The sequence below is a fragment of the Canis lupus genome, chromosome 12 (genome assembly GCF_003254725.2).
Source record: "Canis lupus dingo isolate Sandy chromosome 12, ASM325472v2, whole genome shotgun sequence".
Taxonomy (NCBI): Eukaryota; Metazoa; Chordata; class Mammalia; order Carnivora; family Canidae; genus Canis; species Canis lupus.
Window position 1 is genome coordinate 1,219,579 of NC_064254.1, and position 19,743 is coordinate 1,239,321.

The following is a 19,743-nucleotide window of genomic DNA, read 5'->3' on the forward strand; positions in this document are numbered from 1 at the left end:
TCTACCGTCGTGTGTCTGGGGCTCTGGTGTTTATCTCAAGGGTAGAAAAAATCCCACTGGGTTGTCAACCAGTGTCTGGTTTGTCCAGCAAGGTGGTAGAGTCCCGGAGATCCCTGGGTGGCTCAGTGGTTTAGTGCCTGCCTTTGGCCCAGGGCGTGATCCTGGAGTCCCAGGATGGAGTCCCGCATCAGGCTCCCGGCATGGAGCCTGCTTCTTCCTTTGCCTGTGTCTGCCTCTCTCTCTGTGTCTCTCATGAATAAATAAAATATTAAAAAAAAAAAAAAAAAAAAAAAAGGTGGTAGAGTCCCAGGGCCTGCTACGTCCGAGTTAGTGTTCCAAGAGGTCCCAGCGGAAACTGTGAAGCCTATGACCTGGCCTTAGTGTGGCTTCTGCCACACAGTCTCAGCCCAGCACTAAGCTAGCCAACGGGAACGGGACTGCAAGCAGGCGTGTGTCTCAGGAGGGAGCAGCAAAGAATTTGCAGCCTCCTCATGGTTTTGTTCCAGCTGCAAATGAGAGGACGTGCCTTTAAAGCTGCTGTGGCTGCAGCAGAGTTCTACCAGTCACTCTGCAAGTCATGCCAAGAGTGTGTGAAGTCTGCAGCTGCTTAGAAATCGTTTTTCACTGAAACCACTTTTGTCCATCTCTGAACTCCATTTCGTTTACATGTAAAACGCTTTTGCATGAAAGTGTGTTCTGAAAACCACTGGGCTGGGCTGCTTGTCAGCATTGTGCTACACGAGCAATGAATATGTGGTAGCGTGCAGCTCCTTACTCGGCAAGGTTGACAGCGGTCTTACACAGCTGGGTTTCTAGGGACTATTTATTCATTTTAGACAACTTAGAGAAGACAAGTATTTAGATTACTTAGGAAAACTCCGAGACAAAAGAGCCAGGAAAATCTGACTTTTATTCCTTAAATACTGTGAAGGAAGATGGGGGAAATGGTCCCCTGATGAGGGAGGGCCAAAGAGCAAACAGCTAGGGATCATCAGTGAAGGCCCGGTGGGCATTAGGGAAGCGCTGGGGGCTGTAGTTGGGGTCTTCCTGCAGTCGCTTCTGTATATCAGCCCGGAGCTAGAGAGAGAGAACAAGCAGGTTGGAGGGGCACCGGCCAGGGCCCTAGGATCCCAGCAAGCACGCGAGGCCATCCCCTAGGAGCTAGCGCTTCCCACCAGCCACGCTGTCAGAAGCCGAATACGGCATCACTGAGCCTTCCCAGATGCCACTAGGGGAAAACTTCAAAATATCACGTAGTAGCCCCAGACTGACCAGTTAGTCTCTGAAGAAATTAGAAAAGAGAGGCCCTAGCCCGACCCCTCCCACTACACCATCCCTATTCTGCTTCAAGGTGGGGGCACCTGCTGCCTGTAGCTCTCCTGAACCTCTGGTGCCTCCAGGTCCCGGCTCAGGCTCTCGGGGCTCGTCAGGGGCCGAGCTCCGGCTGCCTTAGCTGCCCGGCTCACGGCCTCTGAGAGAAGCAGCTGGGGGCCCTCACCCTGCATCGTCTGGGGGACAGGGGGTCGGGAGGGAAAAGAGGATCGACGTCAGATCCAGTGCCAACCACCCAGCTCACCCTTTCCAGGAGCCAACCACTGAGTTTCTAAGCTAGTGGAGAGAAGGGAACTAGTTCACGAGTGGTTCTGCCGGCAAAAACACCTCCCTAATTTTATCTGGCTCTGACCAAAACACGACACTTGCGCATCCTGGACTCACTCTTCAATACCAGAAGGACAGGGTAAGTGGAGCCATCGGCACTCGGCTAGTCAGTGAGAGGAAGCCGCCTGTGAGGAAGCAGGCCCTCGCCACACAGGGGAGTCAGGCTGTTGAGGGACGACCACACTGCTGGCATATGCTAGCGTGAGGGTGTGCCGCAACCACCACGAGCAAATCAAGTCCCAGGAAGGTTTCCTCACCCCATAAGTGATAGGACAAAAGTAGGAAGAAGTCCTTCCAGCTCTAACTAGTCTGATTCTAACCACCCGGGGGGAACTGGATGAATCGAGATCCTCAGGGAAGAGGCAGACCAACCTTGCGTCTCTTGGCAGGCATACCACTGAGGTAGGCATCGCTCAAGGGGGGCTGCGGCTTCACTTTCCGCTGGCTCTGAATGTCCTGCTGGATAATCGGGACCCACTCCTGTGGAGGGAAAGAGGACGAGGAGCTGGCGCCACGTCCAGCTATCCCTGGTGCTCCAGCTCTCCTCCCGACACTTACTGGGGGGACGGCAGCTGCCCAAGGCTCAGTCTCGGCTGCAGCTCCGTCCTGCTCTTCACGGGAGCCGCCGCCGCCGCCCTCAGGTGCAGGAGGAGGCCCTCGAGACATGGCCTCTTCTGCCGTTGTTCCTGGGGCCGGGGAGGCATTCTCCCGCTGCAAGTTGGAGCGGGAAAACATGGGCTTCAGCATCCCCAGCCTCCAGCCCTTCCACCCTCAGCCCTCCCCGCCACCTTATCTGGCCCCTCAACCTCTCCCTGGTACCTGAGGCTCAGGAGAAGTCCTCTCTGATCCCTGAACTTCCATCGGCTCCTCAGGAAGTGGCTAGGAAATTGGACAAAAAAGCAGAAGAGCACAAAAGGCCTTCTCAAGCCTCTCCCGTCCCTGCAAGTCCCCTGACCACACTGCCCATCCAGGCCCTTACCTGGGGTGGGTCGCCAACCCTGCGGACGTATCTGAGGATGGCATCGGGGCCCACAGGCATGTGCTCCAGAACCACCTGAAGCCTCAGCCCCATCATAGTGGTCAGCCAGCTCACCAGGGACGGGTTCACCCCACGAGACATGCGACGCTGAGGGCAGAAAGCAGCCTTGGAACACAACACCTTCAACCAGCTTTTGAAAAGTATCAAAAGGTAAAGGACAGCAATTTGGAGAAGGCAAAACAAGAACTGCAGGACAGCAGAGAGAACAAAGGCCCGGGGGCTGCGCGGTGCTTACTATCCGGCCATTGATGACAGCAGCGAGTTCCATCTGCTGGCCCCCCAAGCAGTGCAGGTTGAGGGCCAGGCACTCAAACAGGCCCTGGTTACACAACTCCAACAAACGGGCCCCAAATCCACTATCTGTGGACAAGACAAGAGGTGGGGATGCTGGCAGCTGGCACCCCGCGCCTCGCACCCCCAGCCCTGTGCGCCTGGCCGCCCTCACCTGTGCAGTGCAGCACATGAGCAGCAATGCTGTTGAACTGCTCCTGGAGAAACTCCAGGTTGGTCCGGATGATGTCCACACCAGGCTGAACCTGCACCAAAGACTGAAAACCAAGACACACGGAGACCCCCAAATCAGGGAGCCTGGAAGACTACATTCGCTCCGAGGCGGTGGGAGGAACAGCAGCTACCCCGGCCCCCCGGGAGATGAGGAACTCACGAAACTCTCCCGCACGTATTCTTCCAGCCCCGTGATCAATGTGTGGGTCGCCGTCTAAGGGCAAAACAGCAGGAGTTCAGATCCCCCACCCTGGCCTGTGAGACATGCCCTCCCCTCCACCTCCAGTAAGTGCAGGGCTCAGGCTGGAGCGATCGGCACTTTAGGTGACAGAGTGGAGTCAAGAAAGAGAAGCTGAAGAGGAGCATGCGGCGGCCCCCGGCCTTCATTTACCCGTATGTTACCGGGTGTGGGCTCTTGGCCACCCAGGTAGTGCTGGTGGAAAAAGGACCGCAGCTGGGGCTGGAGCCGCTGCAGTGGCTGGAAATGGCCGTGAAGAAGCATCACCACGTCTACCATGGAAAAGTTCTGGCACAAAAGAGAAAGCAGGGCCCCGAAGAATCCTAGGGACAGGGGCTGAAGTCAGCAGTGGCCTTTACCCCCTGCCCTGCCTGTGCACCACCAACCCATCGACCTCATCCAGCTCCAGCAACACTCCTTGACAAAGGTCATCAACCTCCCCTCCCCTCCCCTCCCTGGAGAAGACCAAGGCACCCTCGATGGCTCACCGAGGGCCCCATCTGCCCCAGGCTCGAAGATGTTACTGGATCCGCTGAGGCGCTGGATGAAAGCAGCGATGCTCTCACTGCTGCCGGCCCGCGCCCCCAGGGAGCCCAGCAGGGAGTTCAGCACACCCTGCACCACAGATGTAAAAAACTCCGGTGAAAGGCTCTCAAGACCCAGGCCTCCAGGACTCCCTGTGCCACCAGAAGGGGACCCTGGTGGGGGCACAGTCTGCTGCTCCGGTGCTGGGGGCGGGGGCGGCGGCGGCGGCGGGGGTGGAGGGGCTGTCTGTGCTGCCTGGCAAACAGAGAACACACAACAGAAGACAAGGTGAAAACGGGGACGAGACACCAGAAAGGCACAGGCTGAGAGAAGCCCAACAGGAGAGCCCCACTGTGGTCTTTCCTCCCTGGAGCAGAATGAACACATGTGGTGACATAGCAGCAGACTTAGGTGGGGCTCCAGCCCCTCTCCCCCTGAACGCATTAGGTTACAAAACAGCAATGCCAAGTACTATGTCCTCATAGCCTCAGCTGCTGCTTCTCCCAAATGGGGATAGGTGGGGAATCGGAATCAATGAGGTCCCAGGGCTCCCTCCCATCGACAGGCCACCAGGGACCGTAGCCCAGCAGCAACATCACAGAAACAAGGCACCAGCACCTGGCTGGACCAGCAGGTGTGGGGGGGAGCCAAAGAGCAAGCCAGCAACTCACCTGCAGAAAGTCAGTCATGCCCTGTAGAAAGGCGGGGACGCCGGGCATGGCCACGGTGATGGTGGGAGAAGCCATGCCAGGCCCGCCGGCCCCAGGCCCTGCTGGCCCCAGCAAGTTCCCCAGGAGCTGAGAGAACTGCAGGTCGGCGGCCGAGGGCTGAGGGGGAGGAGGCTGGGCAGGCCCCCCGGGAGCAGGGCCAGCTGTGGTAGCGGTGTTGGTAGTGCCGGCACTAGCTGAAGCAGTGGCAGGGGCTGGAGGTGGAGCCATTCCTGGGGTCCCCTGAGCTGGAGAGACCAAAAGAGAAAAGTTGAACTCTGTAGAGAAACGAGACACCACAGCATCTCATTCTGGTCTTGTCAACAGGAAGGCAAGGAAAAAGGATCTGTGGAGAAAACTGGGAAGCGCTCGTCAGGAGACTGAGGAGCACCGGCCTCCAGGGTGGTGGACATCCCTTCAGGTTGAGACGGGCAAGAACAAGGACTCACCCACCAGAACAGGCTGCATCAGGAGCTGCCCCACAAGGCCGCTCACCATCTGGGCCAGAGAAGCATTGGTACCTAGCCCGGAGCCCTGCTGGAGGGAGACAGAAACAGCTTTCAGTCCTGCCCTGCCCATTCCCCACGAGGATTCTTTCCCCAGACTCCCCCCAACGAGAGCTCCTCCATCCTTACTCACTAGAGTACCCGAGACGGGGGGCCCCCCAGGATGGGAAGGCCGAGCCTGTGGAGGGGTGGGCCGGGCAATCACCACCCGGGTCGGAGCCGTAGGGAAGCCTGGCACCTGCTGTCCTGTGGGTGGCAGAGGGGAGACCGAAGAGGGCTGAGGGCCGGGCCCTGGCCTGCTAGCCGACAGCACCCGCCACCATGGACCGTGCCCCACCTCCCAAGCTTCCCCTTCCGGGTTATTACCTGCGGCCGCGGAGGCAACAGCTGCCACCATGGCCTGATGAGTGATCTGGTGGGCGACGGCGTGCATGAACTCAGGGGGCAGGGAGGGCAGCTGGATGAGGGTGGAGCCTGGGGGGCGGGTCTGATGTAACCTTGAACCTGGACCCCCTTCAACCCACCCAGTCGGCCCTACCCCTTCTCTACCCAGAGCTTGCCTGCTCTGATACCCTCACTCTTACCCAGGGTCTGGCCATGACCAGGGGGTCCTAGGGGGCCAGTGGGAGCACTCGGAACTCCACCAGGCTGTGTGCCGGAATCTGAGCAGGGAGACAGAGAGAGTGGCCCTGAGGCAGGTGGCACCAAGGCTTAACCACATCCTCCTGTGACCAGCATCCTGCTGGCCCCTACCGTCCCCATGAGAAAGCCCGCTTTTCCCTCCACCTAGAAGGGAGGAAGCACTCCCTTCGCCACGCAAACAAACCTGCAGGGACAAGCAGTCCCTCCTGCCCTTCCCAGCACATGTGCACTCAAGCTTCTGTCCTGGTTCCTCTGCTCCATCCCCACCCTCGCTCTCTCACATCTCTGTGCCAACCCACCTCCCACATCGTGCTGCTCTTCTCTACCGACAACCAACCCTCATTCACCTTGGATATTCATGTGCATCATGACCACGGGTTCCACGCTCTGGTGGGAAATTCGGATGACCCTCGGGTGACTGGTGGTTGGGGGGGGAGCTGGCCCTGGCGGGGGAGCCCCCTCGGTTGAAGACTCGACAGTGGTAGAAGTGGGAGCCAGGGACGAGGCCTGCCCAGGACCAGGGGGAGCTGCCTCCGCATTGGCAGTTGGGGGGGGCCGAGTCCCATTCCCCGTCATGGTCACAGTGGTTCCCACATTGATCTGGAAGAGACAGATACAGAAGTCAGAAATAAGTAAAACAAGAGGTTAACCCAGAGCATCCCGAGGTATACTGCTGCAGTCTCCCCGTTCTCCACCACTTTGTGTTTCCGAGGTCTCTACCCCTTCTCAATTCAAGCCTGACAGCTACTCTGGGTCATGCGCCATCCCTCCAAGGCTCCCTGGACCCACCTGGATGGGAATGGCTGCTTGCTGAAGCACCATGGGGGTAGTGTAGTGAGACATGGGCCGGACCACATGCAGGTGTCGTGGGGGCGCACAGGCCAGATTGCAGCGCAGGTCAGACAGCGCCACGAAAGTGTTACCCAGCAGCCGCAGGCTCTCCCCCACTAAGTTGATCAAGCGCTGGTCCTCTTCTCGGCCCTCCTGCTGTAACCCCCAGGGCCGAGGACAAGAAAGCAAGACATATTAGGTTGCAATAAACCTTGACGACAAAAGCAGGTAACACCCTTGAAAAGCCCCATACTCTCTATCTCTATACCTTCAGCTATAGCCTTGGAAGGTTCCAGGTAGACCGGTCTCGGCAAATAACTTCTATATCGAATACGCAGAAAGTTCCCTATTACAACAGGCCTTACAGAAAATCAGTACAGCATCATCTACTAATCTCCCTCACTCTACCTAAGCTTCCTGAGTAATTGAATCAAGGAATCAAGAGACAGAAACAGTAGATTTACGCAAAGATCATCACCTTCCCTATACAAAAGAACACGTCATTTACTCACAAGTCTATAGAACTGTTTTGTTGCAGACAGTATTTTTTTGGAAGAAAGGGTTAGATGTATTTCTGCCTGTTCCATGTGGGACACAACTGGGGGTGAGGGGGTGGGTGGCACTCACGTTATTGTTGTAGTCCGTGGTGGCAGCAGTACCCAGAACCTCGTAGTAGCGCTGCAAGAAGGGCTGAAGGCGGCTCTCAAGCCGCTGTAGCTCCTGAAGCACTTCGACATACTCCGCAGGGGAAGGATGACTGTGGGCAACCCCAAGAGGCAGTGAGCCGAGGCCTTCCTTAGATCCCCAACCTCCAAGCTGACAGACTACACCTGCCCTGTCCCCCTGCAGCCTCCCAGACCTCTGGCCCCATCCCTTCTAGCACTAGCAGAACACCTATCCTTCACCTGCACCCACGGGAAGACAAGAAGAAAAATAATTGCGTCTGTCTTTCTTGCCGCACAATCCCATCCCTACGATGGCAAGAAACTTAACTCTCAGAAAGGAACATAATCTATGTGAACTCAGGGGAGAGAACCTTGATTGGGCTCAGGAAACAGCATCTGTATTTCCTCAGCCGAGAGAAGAGCTTCTGGCTCAACTGCCAGCCCCAACCTCATTCAGCTGGTCCGGAACTCTCTCTGCCCTGCCATGCTAACCCCAGAGGTAAGACTGTCCAGCAATTCTCTTCTCCTATCATCCCCTTCCTGGTTCTCACACTTCACTTAGGACTCCCAACCACTCTCCCAGAGGGTCCCTCTGGTTCTCACTTGGGTGCATTTGTCTCTGGGGCAGGTGCTGGGCCCACTGGGGCTGGGCCAGAAGGGGTGAGTTCCGGGCTCTGGGCTGAGGCACGCTCCTCCACTTCTTCTGCCTCCATAGGCTCCCGAGGAGGCACTTCACTCTCAACTGCTTCTGATGTTTGAGAGCTCAAGGCTACCGGCTCCGAGGCCACAGCTGGTGTCTGGGGGGGCGGCTGACTATGCTGTGCTTGGGGTCCCCCTCGACACTGAAGTGGAGAGATTCGGGATACCAGAGGAAGAGGAGACTGCTGCAGATTACTCAGGTCAACACAGAACGAGTGGAGAAGGAACTCTAACTAGGCTCCCTGAAGGCAGGGCTTTGCACTGGTCTGACTCCCTAGCAACCATGCAAAACTTTTAACAAGACACATAATAAAAAGCTGTAATGCTTAAGGGTTACTAACAAAATAGAAGAATTATGGTTCCCTAAGCTTCCACAAGAAGAGTAAAAAATGTCACAAGCTACAATCACAACACAAACGAATGGAATTGGGCCATCTCAGCTCAAATATGCTAATTAAGAAACTATAATTGAGAAAAGATGCCATGAGAGTTATTTGACCAATGTGAAATAAACTTCCCAGATACCAGGCACCCAGAGGATTGGCAGGAACAAGATAGCCCAACAAAGATACTTTTTCACCCCAAAGAGTGAAGACTGAAGAGAAGAGACCAGATTAGGCAGGAAGAATCCAGCTGATATGGCCAGTCATGCCTTCGCCACCAGGTGGACACAAAACCATTAAGAAAGAATGAAGAAACGGACAGACCCTAGCCAGCCTTGCCCACTGACCTCCATCCGGGATAGTAAGGTTTGTATATCCCTGATCATGTGTTGAGCCATCACCAGCCGTACTCGGGGCTCACTCTACGGTAAAAGAAGTACAATCAGGGTACGTCTGAGATGAAGCCATGCACTCTACCACCCACTGAACCAGGGCCGAGTGGGCTCCTCACCAGGTCCATCCCATCTCATGGCCTCCTTCTCCCAGATCCCCTTCCCTGACCCTCCCAGGCCCGTGATACCTGAATCGGGGCCTGTTCCATGTTGATGTGAACATCCACAGCAGAGCCGTCACTCTGGGAAAAGGGTAAGGGAAGTTGCTCTGGGAGAAGCCAAATACTAAGGCCCCCACACCTCCAACTCATTCTCTGGAGCCCCACCCTTTTTCTCAAAGACTGAGGCCGTATCAGACCGCAGGACCCTGGAAACCCAATCTAAAGACCAAGGCACCTTTCTTATGAGCTCTCTGCTATTACCACAACCAAACCACCCCTCCCCACAAAAACTGTACTATGTGGAACACAAGCTTACAGGAAGGTTAAAGGTTCCAACCATGACATAGCTGTTGGCATTCCGGTCATGAACAGAGGCCCCAGGCCCCCGAGTACCAGGCGGGGGTCCTCCACCATGGGTGGCTGAGGCAGATCCTATCCCAGAAGATGCCCCAGAAGGGAGCGGAGTCTGAGGAGGAGCCCGTTCCACCAGGTGAATAACCTTTCCCCCAACATCTGCAGGAAAAACACACACACACACACACACACACCAAAGCATTATATAATCAGGTAAGCCCAATGCCTCAATTCATCTCTCTAGACAGCTGCCTCAACAACCTCTGAACTGCCTCCCCCAAACTCTTACTGTATTCCTGGAGCTTCTTATCATCCTGCAGAACTCGTCCCTGATAAATGAGCCGTTGTTTCTCAGAGGGAATACTAACAGAGGCAGCAATGTGCTCTTTAAACTCCTTTACATTCATCTACAAGGAAAAAGAGACAAAAAACTAGCAGCGATTGGAGGAGAGAAGTACGGAAGGGGAACAAGTGACTTTTGGGAGTGAGGGGTAAAAACCACTCAACCATAAAACCGCTACCCATTTGTCTTGACTGTGAGGTAATTATTATGCAAAGCCCCAAACTAAGACATTTTAACACCTGTCAAAAAAGACAATAAACATTAACAAAGTTCAGATTATGTGCCCAGAGAAAAATATGTGGCTGAGAAACAGAAATACTGAGTGACATATCCTTCTCTCCCCGCTCCCAAAAGAATGTGTCTACAGATACCAATGACCCCTCCCCAAACACAAAATGCTACAACTCTGCAATCTCAAAGACAAATGCAATGATAAGGAAGCGGGAGTAGAAAATCAAGAAAGGAAGGTTCAACAGAGCAGAAAGAAAAGAGCAAACACTTTCCTAACTGTAGTAGTGATTCTTGGGAAGCACCAGTTTACATACATCTAATCACAAGGACCTATATGATTTTTTCTATATGTTTTAAAAGCTATGGAACAACCCCTCATGATTTTGTCTCAAAATATCACAGGAATTAATGGCATAACAGCCATGTCTGTGGCGCTAAAAACAAAAGATTCAAATTATGCCACACACACTAGTGATTCCGCTCAGCAGTGTGTTAGAGTTCTACCTGCATTATAGGCTCTGACTTCTAGCCTTTAAAGGCATAAAACAGGGATCCCTGGGTGGCGCAGCGGTTTGGCGCCTGCCTTTGGCCCAGGGTGCGATCCTGGAGACCCGGGATCGAATCCCACGTCGGGCTCCCGGTGCATGGAGCCTGCTTCTCCCTCTGCCTATGTCTCTGCCTCTCTCTCTCTCTCTCTGTGTGACTATCATACATAAATAAAAATTAAAAAAAAAAAAGGACATAAAACAGACCTGACCAATTTTTAAGACTTGAGTTTTGGATCTCTGTTCTGTTTCCCTTCCCAAAGGCAGGAGCCATGTCTGTCCTCTTGGGCTGGGGTTCACTCATGATGCTGGCATACGTATTTCTCCCTCCGTATTTTCCTCTGCACTGAATTCTTTCAAGGTGGGAAAAGGCAGAACAAAATCTGCCTCATTCGACAGAATCCATACCTTCTCCCTCAACAACAAACACCAGAAAACGTCCTATCTAGAACGTGAACAAAGGAACCAATGAAGTAAGATTTAAGGACCAAAGAAATTCGGTTCTCTCAGGATAACAGACCTACAACAGAAAGAGTTAATGGGTGTCTTCCAAAAGTACTGGGGTCTCACCTGGGCCCCCACAATAAATGTCCGAGTCTGAGAGTCCAAGGTCTTCACCAGCACCTCCAGGCTGTCAGGCTCCTCCATACTGGAAGTGGTACTGGTACTATCAGTGGGCTCCATCGCAGATAGATCTCTAAAGAATAGAGGGAGGGAAGCCTCCTGTCGCCCAGAGCTGATTTTATATACCCGGAAGCCTCACCGGCTTGAGTCTCCGCCCTAATATCTGAAGAGTTTTTCCCGCACGAGCCTACACACTCACACCCGCCCCCATTCCCCTTCTGATTCCGAGGCACCAGGAGAGAAACACAAAGGGCAGGAGATCGACGGCACAGGGAGCTGGAGGACGGGCAGGTGGGAGGGGCTCCGCAATGCCAATCACAGTAAGGGAGGGCCAGTCAGGCTGGGAAGCCGGCAAAGTAGGAAGCAGGAGACTCGTGTCATCACCAGTCGCGATACGACAAAGGCCCCAAAGGTCGGCAAACCCCCGGGAGCACACGCGAGCGGGGGGAGGGGGGAGTCGCGCCAGATTTTGCGGAGACAGTGGTTTCGCGCACGCGCGCCACGCCACGCCCACCGAACCCGCCTAAATCACGACAGACCCGAAATGACGGACACGCACGGGGGGCCAGATTGGCTAGCTGACTGCCCCCCTCTTCCGCCTTCCCTCGATGCTCCAGGAGAGCGGCGCAATCAACACACACCACACACACGCACAAACCCCACCGCAACCCACACCACCACCCCGGGCTCCGCCCCCGACTTCCCCACGGTACCGTCACTTCCGGTCTCCCCCAACTTGCCACCGATGGTCACTTCCGTTTCCCCGATAGTATTTGGGGATCGCAAGGCGGTACTTCCGGCTCCCCCCAGGTCCCGAAGTTTTACTTTTGTTGGGAACGATGAGGAAGTTCGCGGCCCCAAACAGTGAGTTCCTTGGGGCCAGACGGGCCGGGGCCGGCCTGGATGGGAGGGAGCCGAACACCCCGAGGAGCCACCGCCACCGTCGCCCGGGGGGCCGTCCTGCGCCTGCGCGCGTCGCACTACGCATGCGTACACCTTTAGGCACCGCCCAACCCCCGCTAACGCTGTTCTTGTCTGTGTACGGGCTTGAGCTGTAGGTGGTTGAGGTGGCTACTTTAAATGCCTGAAAATAATTACCAGGTGAAAGACTATGTTTCAAGAGGCTTGGGACAGTTGTGTGCCTCTAGCGGTTTGGCGACTGGGGATTATGCCTCGTGAATCTCTGTTAAAGTCTTGGCCGGCCGAGAATTTGAGGCGGCACTGCGCTGGCCTCCTAAAATTCTGTCTTCGGCGCCTCCGGAAGTCCTCCTTTCTCTAGGCGTTGGAGGTGGTTCGCGAGCAGCCGGGGCGTGCCGCCGCGTGGTTGCGGCCGACCTCGGCGCTGCGTGGTGGGCGTTTGGCTGGACGCGGGCGCCATGTTCCTCGGTGGCAGCGTGCGGCCGGTGGACACGCCATGTTGTGGAGCAACTACGGATTCACTGCTTCACAGGACTCTCCTCAGAAAGGGCGCCTCCGAGTTTGGGAATTGGAAGGGAGTGGAGTTGGACTGGGCCGAAACACAGGATTCCGGCCCTGGAGCACTGAAGGGGCCACCGAAGGGCTTCCGCAGGCCGGGGTCCCCCGGCGGACTGGGCAGTGCTCACCGCCTGAGCCCCCAACCTCGGCCTCGGGTAGGCCTGCCTGCCTCCCTTCCGGGCCCACGGCCTTTGTGGGGCCTGTCGTTCCTACTCGATTCCCAGTACTGATTCATAAGAGCCCTAATAAATAATTGTTTAGCGAGCACTTGGTTTGTAACAGGAATATACTCAGGGCTTTGCGTACTGTCCTGTTTAAAAGCCTTTCAATACCGGAGATGGTCATTACATCCATTTTATAGGTGAGTACACTTAGGCAAAACTAAGGCAGAACCGACAAACCCCGGCCTACCAGCCCCCGGGTCAAGCACGTCTACTTTACTGCCCCAATAAACTACTGTATTTTATATATATTTGCTTCTTACTATAAGAAATGGTAAACATTAAACAACAAAAAAAAAAGAAATGGCAAACATTACTCCCAGATGTTATAATGAGCCCTCATATACCCGTTACCCAAATTTTCTTTTAACTAAATCACAATCCCATAACAAACCCTACCACTCAGAACAAATTGGCAGTCTGTGGTTTATACATAATCTATTAGGAAGCCCCATCTTTCATTGCATTAACTGCCCCACCCCCTTGGCACTATCAAATGACTGCTTCTTGACAACTATTTTCTTGCTATTTGAGAACCTGGAGCCCACCAGAAACTAAGTGCCTTTACAAACATTAATTATAGCAAATACTTCCTTCGGATTTAACAACAGGCAGGCCCTTGCCAAGGGCTTTATGTGCATAATCTCGTTTAATCCTGTGAGATTGACGATTTGGTCATCAATGAAATGAAAATGGAAAAAAAAAGGCACTGAGATTAATAAAACTGCAAGATCTAAGATCTAATACATAGTGGAGTTAGGGTTTGCACCCACTCTGCCTAATAACCAATATCTTCTAACCCTTACATCATGTATTCTCTTCTAATGATAAACATTAAGTGAGTGAACTTTTCTCAGGGGTGTACATACTGTTTCCCCAATTACTTCAGAAAGAAGGCCTCCCATCCACTAGGCCCCAGCACCTGGTTCATACCTGTTTTAAAGAACTTACCAGGCTGTGTACTGCAATGATTTGTTTTGTTTACTCAGCTATTTTTCTTTTTACTGCTCTCAAGGCCAGGGACTGTCATTCATTTTTATGTCCCTAGGGGCTTAGCTGGCACACAGCTGGGCCTCACAACAGTCTGCTAAGTGAATCAATGAAAGAATCAGTCTGCCTCTTTTCAGTGCTATACAACTGAGCAGATATCCAGCTCGGATACAGGTTGAAGGGCCACAGGCTTCTACCTGGAGGGCTCAGCTCCCATTAATTCATAAGAGACTCTGGACATGCCAGGGTGTATTATGGAGTGATGGCATTTAGAAGAGGGGGAGGAAGGCCTGAACACTGTAAGTAATCTATGATTGGGTTGGAAAACAAGGTTGAAGTTACTCATTAGCAGGTGAAAGGGTCAAGGGTCAAGGCAAGGGGGCTGGAAGCAGAGTGGACTAAGTAACAAGGGGGTGGGGGGAGAGCAGTTAAGGCACCAGCCACTTCACGAAGAGCACCAGCTCCCTGCTACCTGAAGATGTTCCACCAAGTATGGGCAGCTCTGCTCTATCTCTTTGGTATTCTCCTTAACTCCATCTACCAGTGCCCTGAGTACAGTCAACTGACAACTCAGGGAGTGGATGGGAAAGAGGTATGGACTGAGAATGGGGAAAGCTGATGGTGGGAGCTCTGAGGGACTTGAGTGGGTGGCCTTGGATGACCAGAAGCCATGCTGGGAACGAAAGGGAGAAAGGCTGTGAGTATCGTGATAATGAATGCAAGAACAAGTGGAAAAAAAAAAAAAAAAACACAGTACTGTGGCCATCAATGTGGAAACACGGTAGAATTGGGGGCTGGGTGGTTACTCAGGTTGATTGAGAGGGCTAAAAAGGAAAAATTGCTTAATGACTCCATGTCATAACCCACCCCTAGTCAGAACAAAGCAGCTGCCACGCCACTCCTCTAAGTCTTGCTGTCTTAAGAGTAAAGATGAAGAGGTTGAATGGGCCCTGTGGTGGGGACCCACCCTCTTCTGATCCCCTCATTCTCTGCAGTTCCCAGAGCCACACCTGGGCAGGTGGTACTTCATCGCAGGGGCAGCTCCCACCAAGGAGGAGTTGGTGACTTTTGACCCTGTAGACAACATTGTCTTCAGCATGGCTACAGGCTCTGCCCCCATGCAGCTCCAGCTTCGTGCTACCATCCGCATGTGAGTGATGAGGCAGGGGCACCAGGAGGTGCAGTCTCTGCCCAAAATATGAGCACCCACCCACCAAGAGCTAGGCTCTTTGGGATATCCACTGTTTTTGGCCCACTAAGTTCAACAATTCTGTTAGTTTCCCTCTGAAAAGAGATGAGCCTACCCAACCATCCCTTGGTAGTTTGAAACTTCAGAGAGAAATAAGATGGGATAAATAGAGGCTGGTACTGTGTGGCTGGGAGGTCACTGTCTTTTGTCTTTGCCACCGCTTCTGTAGGAAAAATGGACACTGTGTGCCCCGGAAATGGATCTACCACTTGACTGAGGGGAGCACAGATCTCAGAACTGAAGGTTGGTGTACTCCGGCCTTCACTCTCCCCATGTCCCCTGGGCTTGCTTGGTTTTGCATCTCTGTCCTCACACTTCCCCCCCCAACAGGCCGCCCTGACATGAGGACCATGCTCTTCTCTAGCTCATGCCCCGGTGGAATCATGCTGAAAGAGTCAGGCCACGGTTACCAGCGCTTCCTCCTTTATAGTGAGTGGGGATGCCAGACAGGAAGGGTTGGAGAGAAACACAGGAGGGCGGAAGAGCCTCTCACTCTGGGCCTTATGAAATCATCCCAGGAAGGACTGGGTGCTTCCCCTCACCAGGGCAGTGCTGAGAAGCTGGGACTTTGATGGGCCTGGCCCTGCCCTGCTCTTCCAGATCGCTCACCACACCCTCATGAGACATGCGTGGAGGAGTTCCAGTCCCTGACCTCCTGCCTGGACTTTAAGGCCTTCTTACGGACTCCCAGGAATCAAGGTAAGGGGGTAAAGTCCCACAGAAGAGGACTAGGACTCACCAAGTCTTCTGCAGGTGCTGGATGAAAGGGACTCAAGTGATGTCACTGGAGGGCAGGCCAAAGGCTGACATTATTAGAGTGGCTGTGCTGACACCTCCATTTGTGTCATAGGCTGTGATGTCACCTGAGGGAGCCAGGCTGGGCTCTGGGCTACTCAAAAGAGAGGTTCCTGAGTTTGTGGTGGATAAAAGGAGGGGGGGGGGTCAGACACAGGGAAAAAGACCTCAGAGACCCCTTCTTTGATGTGGGGAAGAGCAGAAATGCATTCTCCTCTACCCCACCATCACCAACCTTGCTTTTTTCCCTGGAGTTCCTTCCTTTCCATTCTCTTCTTTTCTCCCTCCTCCCACCAGAGGCCTGTGAGCTGTCCAGTAACTGACCTGTGGCTTCATCTGTGCCCCAAATGGATATGGTGAGAGCTACAGTTGTGCTGGGGGAAGGAGAAGCTGGAGACTCCCAACTCCCTTTCAAGAGTAATAAAGATGATTTTTCAGTCCTCATCTCATTTCGGGTTTGTCTCCAGACATCAGTCTTCCCCACCTCTATCTCAGTACTTCCTTGCACTTTCTACTACCTAAACCCCCTGCTGGACGGCGTCAGGAAATGACACTGAGTGGTGGTAACTCTCTTTGTAGTGGTATATTTAGGATTTGATGTGACACATTTATTGCTGACTGTGCAAACACCTAGTCCCAGAGTGGGAACTCCAAGCTCCAGTTCTTCCCCATACTGCCTGTCTGAACTGCCAACCCCTCTGAATCGGTCCTCCTGCCTATATGACCTGCACCATACCCACTCCCCCTGGCTCCTGGGAAGATCCAGATCCTTCCTGCAGGCTCCTAATCACTGTAGGCCCCTATCCACACCCCTTAACCCACCTGCCTCAGTCCCATTCTTCCCTACATGGCTTAGATCCTAGGATCCAAGGGATCCCTTGGGTCTCCAACCACCCTCTTACCCTAGTCAGAAGCCTTTCTGTCCTGCTTCTGGTCTCCACCTCTGGGTAGTTTTGAAAGGTAACGATGACTCTTTAGTCTTTATTTTTCATCACTATGCTTTTTTTTTTTTCTTTTAAAAAGTAAAGGTGGAAAGAATAAACGAAATGGGAGAAATGTAAAAGCAAGAAGTAACAACAGCTGGTGAATTCAAGGGCCATATCCCCATTGTACATAAACAGATGCCCTAAATAGCTCTACTCTCCTGTGTGTGAAGGAAGGCCATGCCCTCATACTCTGGGGTTTCTTCCCCATTCCTGAGGTCCCTATGCTTACATCTGGGTCATGGCCCCCACTCTCCTACACCTATCTTTCTCCCACCCCACTCAGGGTTGGGTCACTAGGTCACACCCTATCCTGCAGGCATAACCCCTCTCCTGGGTCTCCTCTATTCCTTACCCTCCCTCTCCAACTTCTCATCCTCCAAGTCAGTGGCTTCCTCCTCCCCACTGGGCTCCCGGAGGCTGACTGCCAGCACCAGGGCCTGTAGGAGACCAAAGAGGCAGGCAAAGTGCAGAGGGTGAGCAGTAAGTAGGCTCAACACAGCATGGAGCCCATGCAGAGCAGCTAGGAAGGATAGTAGCCCATGCAGCCAGAGGCCCAGCGGTCCACGCAGGCCCAACGCGTCCAAAGCTGCTCTCAGAGGGCGTGAGCACAGCCCCAGCAGGGCTGAGGCAAGCAGCTCCAACAGATGCAGAGTCAGGTTGGTTGATATCTGCAGACTCTCCTCTGGGCTCCCCAGGTACTGCAAGGGAGCCCCTGTTCTTCCACCTGGATCCCCCTGCAGCCAGCCCAGCAGCTTCTGACGCTGCCCTGGCTTCTCCACTGGGGCTTCAGGCACAGGGGGGCTCAGTACCTCTTCAGGGGACACTCCAAGTCTGGTGCCACTTGAGTCCACAGGATCCCAGCCCAGTTTGGGAATGGTCCCTCCAGTCTCCAGTCTCCCAGACTCTTGAGTGTTAGAAGCAGTCTTGTTCCACTTGAAGGAATCCATTCTGTTGCTCCCCAGTTGCTCATCTCGGTACTCTCTGCTTGGTTCTGGAGCAGCCCCAGAGCTCCTCCGTGCCCCTGTGTCCTTGGTCTTGGGAGGCCCCACATCTCCCATGGTTTCTGGGGCACTATCCCAGTCACTCCCTGAATTCTCAGAGGAGCTATCCATTCGTCTGAGTTCTGGGGTAGGCAGGTCAGGCTTCGTTGGTTTCCGGTGGCCCCAGGGGCGAGGTAGCCAACCACCGAGGCGTCGCAGGAACATGGTTGGGATGTGTAGTGAGTCCCTAGATTCTGGGGCTGCTTCCTGGCACCGCTTAGATTTTCAGGTTTGGGGCCTGAGTGTCTCCTCTGAAGCCAGTCTGTTCCAGCTCAGAAGAACTGTTATCTGTTTTGTGAGTTCTACTCTGAACTCAGAAGTGGCTCTCCACTTCTCGGGATGCTGTGCAGCCTCAAGTGTGGAAAGCGGCTTGTTTCCTTTTCAATTTTGAGGTAAAGAAGAGAGGCACATCCAAATTCGTTCACCACCACCACTACCACCCCACACCCAAGATGCAGGACAAGAATCCCAGGACCTGACAAGGCCTGGGTTACCCCCACGGTGTTCTCCCTGGGTTTCTGGGTTTCCTTTCCTGCAGGCAGCACCCCAAGTTTCACTCACCAAGGCCACGCCCCAAGGTGCCCCAGAAACTGGGGAGGCGGTACTCCATCCAAGAGGGAAGGAAGGAAGGCAGGTGGCCCTGGGTCTCAGGTAATCCCAATCTGGAGAGTCCTGAACTGCTGACCTAAGGGAGCTCAACAACAGGCAACCAATCTCCTATTGGGGGTTAGGAGAGAGGTGTTGAGCAAACTCCAGCCAGCAGCGTTCTTCCCTTGATTCAGAGGGTTATGAATCCTACACAGCGGCCCGACCGGCAGCTGAGACGCAGCCTCCACAAGGTCAGGCCAGAGGTGTCTCGGGAAATCGTCGTCGCGAGGCCAAGCGCGGGCCTGCCGGGGTACCTAGGCGTCCGGGCACTGTGCACTGCGACCCCTCCCGGGCCGCGGCCTCCCCAGGCCGCCTGGAGCCGCAGAGCCCGGAAGCAGCTGCACCAGGGCTGGAGGGACAGACGGGGGCGGAGCCTGCAGCTCGCGGGGCGGGCCCTGCGGATCCACCCCCCCACCCCACCCCCCCGCGCCCCCGCGCGTTTGTACGCGCCACTCTGCAGGGTGCCCGCTGAGATTTGGCCGGGCCCGGGCAGGAGGGGAAACCTGGCAGTGAGTTTTCACTGCCCGAGGGTCCCTGGGCCGCCAGTGTTTCCCTGACCCTTGGTTCTTCCCTGCCTCCCCCCCGCCCCCCCTAACGCCAGCTTTTCATGGCCATGACTTCATGAAAGGCTTTTCCGGAAAAGCAAGCTGCTTCTCCGGTACCCGTGTTGATCTTCCTGACCCCTCCAGGCCGATTCTACTTCCCGGGGTCAGTCGGACAACAGTTAAGCTCTCCTTCAGCCAGGAACCTGGTATGAGCAGCAGGAGGGCGGAGGAGACAAGTGTAGACAAATAATGTGCTTCCTACCTCTGGAGTTTCAGGTAATAAAGTGAACCTTGATTTAAAGGTTACATTTGGGAGGCCAGAGTTCTGGCTCTAGTTCAGCTAACACCATTGAGGCTGGAGAATTCCTAGGCCCTCCCAGCCCATTGGCCTCTTCCTGCAAGACCCTGCCTACTCTCATCACCTCAGAGCTTGCCCAAGCTTCCCCTCACTATGCATTGTGTATTTGATCATGTAGCTGCCTCCCCCAGCTGTGAGCAATTAGAAGTTTGGGACTATGTCTCACACCTCTTAGCACATAGTATCTGAACTTGTTTAAAATCAGTAATCAGGGGATCCCTGGGTGGTGCAGCGGTTTGGCGCCTGCGTTTGGCCCAGGGCGCGATCCTGGAGACCGGGATCGAATCCCACGTCGGGCTCCCGGTGCATGGAGCCTGCTTCTCCCTCTGCCTGTGTCTCTGCCTCTCTCTCTCTCTCTCTCTGTGACTACCATAAATAAATAAATTA

The 19,743-nt window shown here is 54.3% G+C and overlaps 3 protein-coding genes across 35 annotated transcripts; 1 reads left to right on the top strand and 2 right to left on the bottom strand.

Moving 5' to 3' along the window:
• Positions 1-891: 891 nt before the first annotated feature.
• BAG6 (BAG cochaperone 6) lies at positions 892-15,865 on the bottom strand. Of its 30 annotated transcripts, none has more exons than XM_025418177.3 (26): positions 15,724-15,865; positions 10,995-11,121; positions 9,595-9,712; positions 9,268-9,464; positions 8,979-9,032; positions 8,746-8,820; positions 7,920-8,200; positions 7,279-7,408; positions 6,610-6,807; positions 6,168-6,420; positions 5,763-5,840; positions 5,545-5,652; positions 5,312-5,424; positions 5,122-5,209; positions 4,637-4,920; positions 3,929-4,220; positions 3,594-3,763; positions 3,363-3,416; positions 3,144-3,246; positions 2,934-3,058; positions 2,639-2,785; positions 2,479-2,538; positions 2,218-2,370; positions 2,032-2,139; positions 1,362-1,508; positions 892-1,077 (listed from the first exon to the last, which is right to left on the bottom strand). In XM_025418177.3, the coding sequence occupies exons 2-26, from the start codon at positions 11,106-11,108 to the stop codon at positions 982-984; spliced, it is 3,546 nt and encodes a 1,181-aa protein (XP_025273962.1). In that variant the 5' UTR covers positions 11,109-11,121; positions 15,724-15,865; the 3' UTR covers positions 892-981. The 30 variants fall into 30 exon arrangements, with proteins under 30 accessions (XP_025273962.1, XP_025273960.1, XP_025273961.1 ...); XM_025418175.3 differs by lacking the exon at positions 15,724-15,865 and adding an exon at positions 11,762-12,037; XM_025418176.3 differs by lacking the exon at positions 15,724-15,865 and adding an exon at positions 11,588-11,744.
• APOM (apolipoprotein M) lies at positions 11,148-16,223 on the top strand. 4 transcript variants are annotated; one of them, XM_025418198.3, is made up of 6 exons: positions 11,148-11,460; positions 14,731-14,885; positions 15,154-15,227; positions 15,315-15,413; positions 15,585-15,683; positions 16,077-16,223. In XM_025418198.3, the coding sequence occupies exons 2-6, from the start codon at positions 14,833-14,835 to the stop codon at positions 16,100-16,102; spliced, it is 351 nt and encodes a 116-aa protein (XP_025273983.1). In that variant the 5' UTR covers positions 11,148-11,460; positions 14,731-14,832; the 3' UTR covers positions 16,103-16,223. The 4 variants fall into 4 exon arrangements, with proteins under 4 accessions (XP_025273983.1, XP_025273984.1, XP_035553752.1 ...); XM_025418199.3 differs by lacking the exon at positions 11,148-11,460 and adding an exon at positions 12,156-12,885; XM_035697859.2 differs by lacking the exon at positions 11,148-11,460 and adding an exon at positions 12,156-12,679.
• Positions 16,224-16,347: 124 nt separating this feature from the next.
• On the bottom strand, positions 16,348-19,664 carry C12H6orf47 (chromosome 12 C6orf47 homolog). The gene has a single exon (XM_025418196.3). The coding sequence runs from the start codon at positions 17,968-17,970 to the stop codon at positions 17,107-17,109; it is 864 nt and encodes a 287-aa protein (XP_025273981.3). The 5' UTR covers positions 17,971-19,664; the 3' UTR covers positions 16,348-17,106.
• Positions 19,665-19,743: the final 79 nt, after the last annotated feature.